The 7,254-nt window shown below is 43.7% G+C and overlaps 1 protein-coding gene across 1 annotated transcript in view; it reads right to left on the reverse strand.

The window, feature by feature from the left end:
- Positions 1–2,098: 2,098 nt before the first annotated feature.
- The window catches only part of IGLON5 (IgLON family member 5), a gene marked incomplete at its 5' end in the record, with an annotated part of 31,402 nt that continues 26,246 nt past the window's right edge, over positions 2,099–7,254 (reverse strand). Inside the window, 2 exons of the mRNA XM_015827010.2 lie at positions 2,099–2,199; positions 4,036–4,187. Coding sequence (XP_015682496.2) covers positions 2,099–2,199; positions 4,036–4,187 — 253 coding nt within the window. The remainder of the gene's footprint in view (positions 2,200–4,035; positions 4,188–7,254) is intronic.

Here is a 7,254-nt window from a genome sequence, read left to right on the forward strand (position 1 = left end):
TGAACAGAGCCAGAGGAAAACAGTACTAAAAGATTTATGGAAGAAATTCCATCTTTGCTTGACAGGCCTTGTCTCATGCATCTTACTCTAGTTTTTAGCAGAATCATTTGTCTTCTGTTACCTGTAATTTCAACCTCTTAAAGGCAGAAACCTGTCAAACTATATCCAGACGCAAAAGCAGGATAAGCGCATTTGCTACACACAGATATTTTCCACTTCCAACCATTTTCTCTTGGGGAAGGCAACATGCTGCATTCACACGACATATTTAACCAAATATGATATGGACGTAATGCCTGCATTCACACAGCATGCTACACTTGACAAGTTTCAGCCCTGGCTACTTGTAATTCTTTTAGGTCTTGTGTGAAACCAGGCCATTTGGATATGTTTAGGGTCTAATATATTGTGCAATATCAGAAAATGTGTGAATTCAGTAACGTGGTTAAACAGAGGGTGTGAGTACACCCTATTATCAACCTGAATGGTGCAACTTTATAAACCTACCATGATATGTATAAGTAACAAACCATGATAAGAAAGAATTTTGAGCTTGTTACATTAGCAGAAGATTTGTTGACACACTCTTTATCTTTATCTTTATCTTTGCAACTGGAAGGACGATGAGCGCTTAAATTTTTGCATGCTATCTCTAGATACCAATTTCTACACTCTACCACACACACTGAGTTGTTTGCAAATGCAGAAGTACTGAATAAGCACACCTGTGATCCCATATTCCAAAGTGCAATCCTTAAGAAGAAGAAGGTCAGAGTATTTCTCAAGGAAACGAAAATAAAATTTAAAAAAATCAGAACAGAGATAGAAAAAAAAAAATTCAGGCCACGGTCCTTTTGTTAAGAAACCTATCACCGAGAGAGAAGCTGTTAAGTCAGGCAGTTGTGTGAAGGGGTGACATGACTTGTCGGGAGGAGGGAAAAGGTTTTGTGAAAAGTGCAAAAGAAAACAGAAGTGAATTAAAGAGCTGGCAGATGTCCCAAGCCACGGTTTTCCAGCGAATAATATACCCCACCCCAAAGGTAAAAAGCAAGGAAATTTCCAGGATGATCAATGAGCCAGACCACACGTTTCTATTTTTCAGTCTTTGTCTCTAGACAACAGAACAGTTACCTCTAATAATCATTGGCAGAAGCCATTCTTACCCCAATAGCTTAAATGCCATGCCTGAAAAATTCAGATGTCTTTCATCTTTCTTCCAAAGACGCTGAGATGGCAGCAAAGAGGATCTTGTGGGTCGCTGAGACGGGGCCCAAGGGCAGTACGTTGGACCACTTTCACGCGGTGAGTTGAATTGATGCCAATATGTCTCGTGACGACACCGACAAGGACAGCTTCGAAGCCCAGGCTACGAGACCTACCAAGATGATGGAGTCTCTGCATGGTCCTTGGCTGCTCAACTGGCCCACACCCCCTGAAATAACCTGGTTAATTGAATGTCAAGATTCTCAACCTAGTAAATAACAAAAAGGAACCTCTCAAATGTAGCCTTTTTCTGGTGAGAAGTTTCCACCAGAAAAAAAAGGAGCAAAAAAGAAAAAAAAAGAAAAACCCCAAAGGAAATTAATAATCATAATAATAGCGATAACAATTTTTTTAAAAAAAACCTTTGTGGAATCAACATTCCAGGTTCCGTGCATTCAGAAGGCCAACTGGCCCAAAGAAGAGGAGGAGATCTCTCTATTAAACCGCAGAGGTTGAGGGGAAGGGGGACTGATGCGTTGCCATCAACTGTTAGAGCCCTGTGTCTTTGCAGTTGTGTTAAACCACAAGTAGTTCAACCGGAAGTGTCTGAGATGAAGGGTGAAGAGAAATGGCGGTAGAAACAAATGCATATTTTTTTGTTTGTTGTCGTTTTGTTTGTTTTCTTCTATCCCTCACAGTGATGGGTTCTTGATAAAATTTCATTTCTCTCTCTCTCTCTCTCTCTCTCTCTCTCTCTCTCTCCCCCTCTTTCTTTCGTCATTTTTTTTTCTTCCAGAAAGTAGAGATGTCTTCGTCTCCCTTTCTCCCCCTCTCTTGGATCCTTTCCCTTTTCACCTGTTTCCGTTGCCTTGTTCTGCATCGTTTCCCAGGTGCCCTAAATCTTAAATAACAGAGTCACAAAAACAGACGACAGCAGACCCAAGAGGACAGGAGGTTCTGTGCTGGCCACCGCTACATTGTCCAGAGAACCCGGTCCTGGGAGGAGAAAAAAAAGAAAGAAAAAAAGAGGTTGCCATTGTTGGTGTTCTGGTTTCAGTGAGTAGCTAGGGCAGACATGTCAAACACAAGGCCCGGGGGCCGGATGCGGCCCGCGAAGTGGTTTCATGTGGCCCATGAAGCCATCCTGGAAACAGTGAGGGAATGGCCCCCTCTGCCTTGGCCCTGGCCCAGATCGGCCGGGGGCCAATGTACAATTTTGTGGTGGCCATCTATGCTGAAACACATTCAGTCTTAGCTCCACAAGGCCGTCTGGAAACAGCGAGGAACCAGCCCCTGCCGTGTCGGCCTCGCCCCCTGGGTGCATGCTGGGGAGGTGTCACACTTTGTGAGGAATGAAGAAATGGACCATGCCTTAGCGCTTGCCCCGGTCCCACCCCCTTCCGCCAGAGACCCTCAGATCCGTCCCACTCCCGCCCAGGCCCCCACAGGCGCCCTTGATGCAAACTGTGTAGAGCTGGCCACACCCACCCAGTAAGCCACACCCACTCCATCCACACCCACCCAGTAGGCCGCACCCACCCTGGCCACACCCACCCAGCCCCCTGAGGGCAACGGCAATGCTGATGTGGCCCTCTATGAAATTGAGTTTGACACCCCTGAGCTAGGGAATAGCAATAGCACTTAGATATATACACCACTCCACAGGGCTTTACAGCAGCAGCCCCCAACCTTTTGGGCACCAGGGACTGGTTCCTTGGAGAGAGGTTTTTCCGTGGACTGGAGGGGGCACGGTTTCGTATGCTACCAGCTCCCCACCGATGGGGCTTTACTTGTTTGCATGGCATGCCACAGCCCGGTGCTGGTCCACGGACCAGGGATTGGCGACCCCTGCTTCATAGAACTTTCTGAGCGGTTTACAACATTGGCCTATTTCCCCCAACAATCTGGGTCCTCATTTTACCAACCTGGGAAGGATGGAAGGCTGAGTCAACTTCGAGCCAGTCAGGATTGAACTGCTGGCAGTCAGCAGAGTCAGCCTGCAATGCTGCATACTAACCACTGCTGCCACCACAGTCCAGGGAGCCCTAAAAATCTACTTGTGGGCTAAAGGATGAGGGCAAAAAGGAGAGTGAAGTCCATTTATGAGTTGCAGGATCAGAACTCCCAAGAGACATCATCAAGGGTTCCAACAGGTGAGGAAATGGACCAATGAAAGGGGAGGCTGAGTGTTCTCTGAGCTAGAACTCAAAGAACAACCAATCACGGAGAGCAGCAAAGACAGAACAATCTGATGCAACTTAGAATCTGATGCAGATCCTTGCAGCATCCTTAGAACAGTCTTAAAATTAAGTGCTTCGTACACCTTGCCCTGATACTGTCTATTCTTTCAACAGGTTTTTACTACAAGGCCACGCTTAGATTCCTTGGATACACTGGTGTGTTTTTTTCCTGTGTGAAAACATGCCGAATTTCCCCCACCTTCTGGCTGTTCTCCCATACCCTCTGCTTGAAAAATCAACAATTTGTCCAGAGTTCTGAAGGTGCTTTTTCAAAAGGCCATTGGACTTTGCTTCAGAACTTCAGAAGCTTCCTGGATGAGAAGCGAACTGAAGAAGCTTCTTGGATGAGAAGAGAAATGTCTTCAAGGAAAAACGAAGTCCAATTTTGAAAAAGCCCCTTTGGGGCAACCACAACCTGGAGGACTGAGAACCTCCACAGACAAATCTATCCAGAGGACAACCTCTAGGTGAAGTTGTCTCCAGGTACTACAAGGAGCTCTGGCTTCTAAAAGGTACTGTAGATGGTGCAAGATCTACGATAAGCCCCAGGAGTCTGCAAAGCATGAGAAGAGAGGGAGAAGGAAAGACTCACTGATAAGCCGCAAGCTGACATTGTAGGAGCCCAGACTGTTAGAAGCCAGGCAGGTGTAATTTCCATAATGTCGAGCGGTAACATTTGTGAAGAGCAATATGGAGCGTGTGCGTTCATTCTGGATCTGCAGTCCATCCAAGCCACTAGTTAATCTGCTAGGAAGAGGGAGACAACGAGAAAGTAAGTAGTTAAAGTATTGTGTACAGAGGGAGAAAAAGGATCATTGTGTTGGAAGAGTGGTGGGGGAGGAGAGAGGTTGGTCCTTGACTTAAAACCACATTTGGGACCAGAATTTCTGTTGCTAAGCAAGGCAGTTGTTAAGCGGGTCATGTCCAATTTTACAACCTTTTTTGCCACGGTTCTTAAGCAAATCACTGCAATTGTTAAGTGAATTGTGGAGTTGTTAATCAAGCATGGCTTCCCCCCCATTGACTTTGCTTGTCAGAAGCCTGCTGGAAGGTCATAAATGGCAATCCCAGGACCCCAGGAGCCTGCCACTGTTTTAAATACACGCCGGTTGCCAAGTGCCCAAATGTTTATCACATGACCTTGGTTGTAAATGTGAGGATGGGACATAAGTCACTTTTTTTGGGGAGTGTCGTAACATCAAGCAGTCATTAAATGAAAGGTTGTAAGTCAAGGTGTCATGGTTCCGACAGATGAAACTCTTCAAAAGAACTCCGAGGCATTGTTTACCTTAAAGAATCTTTACTTTGAGTTGCATAACATTGGCACTGCATAATCAAAGCCAAAAACTGAATTCCCCTCCCCTGAGCACATAGTATCAAAGCACAATTCCCTCCTCCAATTAACAGTCACAAATCACATTCTCGAATTAGCTTGAAGCGTGGGCTTCCTCTCCAGTTCTCCAGCCCCCAATTCCTTATCAGCTCTGGTTACAATAACCTTGTTTCTCATGCTAGGTTCAGTGTTGTTATGTCTAGCTGGACTCTCGTTCACATCCCCCCTCCCAGAATCATCTAACTCTAAAATCAAAAGGAAAAGGATGGTTACATTTCCATCTGCTGTCAATGCAAAAACATCCAATGTTACTAGCGTTGACACAAGGACTATCTTTATTTAAATCCTAATGCTTTCCCTTGGAATTGCTTGGAATTAAGGAAGGGTAGAGAGATGGGTTGATTACAGAATAATCAAAAGCAAGATATTCACCCATACACACACACACACAACACCCCACAAACACCTCAGTCTCTTCATCACTAAATAATATCAGATATTTCACTCCACAAAGAGGTCGCTGGAAATGCTCTACTCCTTTAAAGCAATTTCTAGGGTCATTTCTCTTTTCTCCAATTGCATATGAATTAGAAAGACGGAGAGATGCAGAGATTTTCTGTCCAGCAATATAAAATTCAATAGCTCACAGTTGTTCATTTTCGTTTTACTGGATAATTTTCAACCAGTGGGAAAACCTATAAACTGGTGATTAATGTTTCTTGGAAGATTTGCTCAACCTCAAAGATTTTCATCCATATCCCAGGTAGGCAAAGAAAGGGTTCTTCAACAGCGAAAGACTTTTTGTGCACCTTCAGATGTTCATTCAGTTGGGGTTATATATTTCAGATTTTGGAAAACACAACCACCAGCAAGTTTTAGGTCCGTGGTTAATTTCCGGTCACACAAAGGAACACCAGATTAGAGTAAATCAAAGCTGCTTGTGAAAGGAGGACATTTCTCTGATATACCTGATAGAAATGGGCTTCCCAAAACCTTGTTCCACCTCATAAGAAATATGAGGAAATAAAATAGCGGAATTCACCATTAAAATGGTGTAGGGTTTCCTGCCTGAGCAGGGGGTTGGACTCGATGACCCCCAAGGTCCCTTCCAACTTTATTATTACTATTACTATTACTATTACTATTACTATTACTATTACTATTACTATTACTANAAGCCTCATATGAACAAGCATGCATTATTGACTCAAAATTCAGAATATGTGGTTATCAACTCCTAAATCACAGCTTGGGGAAAGCTTGAAAGAAACAAAGATACAATATTGCCTACTGTAATGTTATGTTCACAGATGCATGGAAATATAATAAGCTTTCCAAAAGAAAAGCCCTTTATTTATTTATTTTTTTAGATGATCTAAACAGACAACTTTTTTTAAGATGAAACTTTTATTCTGGGACTATAGTAAATTCACTGAGGGAGATAGGGAGAAATAGGAAATATAAATAAATCAATTCTCAACTGCAATACTTTTTTTTTCTGGAAAATTCCATTATTTTTCCACTTAACAGATATCATTCCAGTTCAATCCACTACGGGTGGCCCTCAACGTATGACCACAATTGAGCCCAAAATTTCCATTGTTAAGTGAGACATTTGTAAATTGAGTTTTGCCCCATATTATGACTTTTCTTGCCACAGTTGTTAAGGGAATCACTGCAGTTGTTAAGTTAGTAACACAGTTATTAAGTGAATCTGGTTTCCCCATTGACTTTGGTTGTCAGAAGTTTGCAAAAGGTGATCACATGACTCCGGGACACTGCAACCGTCGTAAATATGAGTCATTTGCCAAGCATCCAAATGTAAATCACGTGATCATGGGGATGCTGCAACGGTCATAAGTGTGAAAAATGGTCATAAGACACTTTTCTCAGTGCTGTTGTAACTTTGAAAGGTCACTAAATAAATTGTTGTAAATCAAGGACTACCTGTATAGCTTTCACCAAGACTCTAGAAAGAGTACAGAGAAGAGCAACAAAGATGATTAGGGGACTGGAGGCTAAAGCATATAAGGAACGGTTGCTGGAATTGGGTATGTCTAGTTTAATGAAGAGAAGGACAAGGGGTGACATGATAGCAGTGTTTCAATATCTCAGGGGCTGCCACAAAGAAGAGGGAGTCAAGCTATTTTCCAAAGCGCCTGAAGGCAGGACAAGAAGCAACGGATGGAAACTAATCAAGGAGAGAAGCAACTTAGAACTAAGGAGAAACTTCCTGACAGAACAATTAACCAGTGGAACAACCTGCCTCCAGAAGTGATGAAGCCTTCCCTGAACCCAGATGAGTTGGCTAACTATCGCCCGGTCTCCAACCTTCGCTTTGCGGCGAAGGTTGTTGAGAGTGTGGTTGCTCAGCAATTCCCCCGGCACCTGGATGAAACTGTCTATCTAGACCCATACCAGTCGGGCTTCAGGCCGGGGCACAGCACGGAAACGGCATTGGTCGCGTTGGTCAATGAT

Source organism: Protobothrops mucrosquamatus, unplaced genomic scaffold (assembly GCF_001527695.2).
Source record: "Protobothrops mucrosquamatus isolate PMUCROS unplaced genomic scaffold, P.Mucros_1.0 scaffold3439, whole genome shotgun sequence".
NCBI classification, from domain to species: domain Eukaryota; kingdom Metazoa; phylum Chordata; class Lepidosauria; order Squamata; family Viperidae; genus Protobothrops; species Protobothrops mucrosquamatus.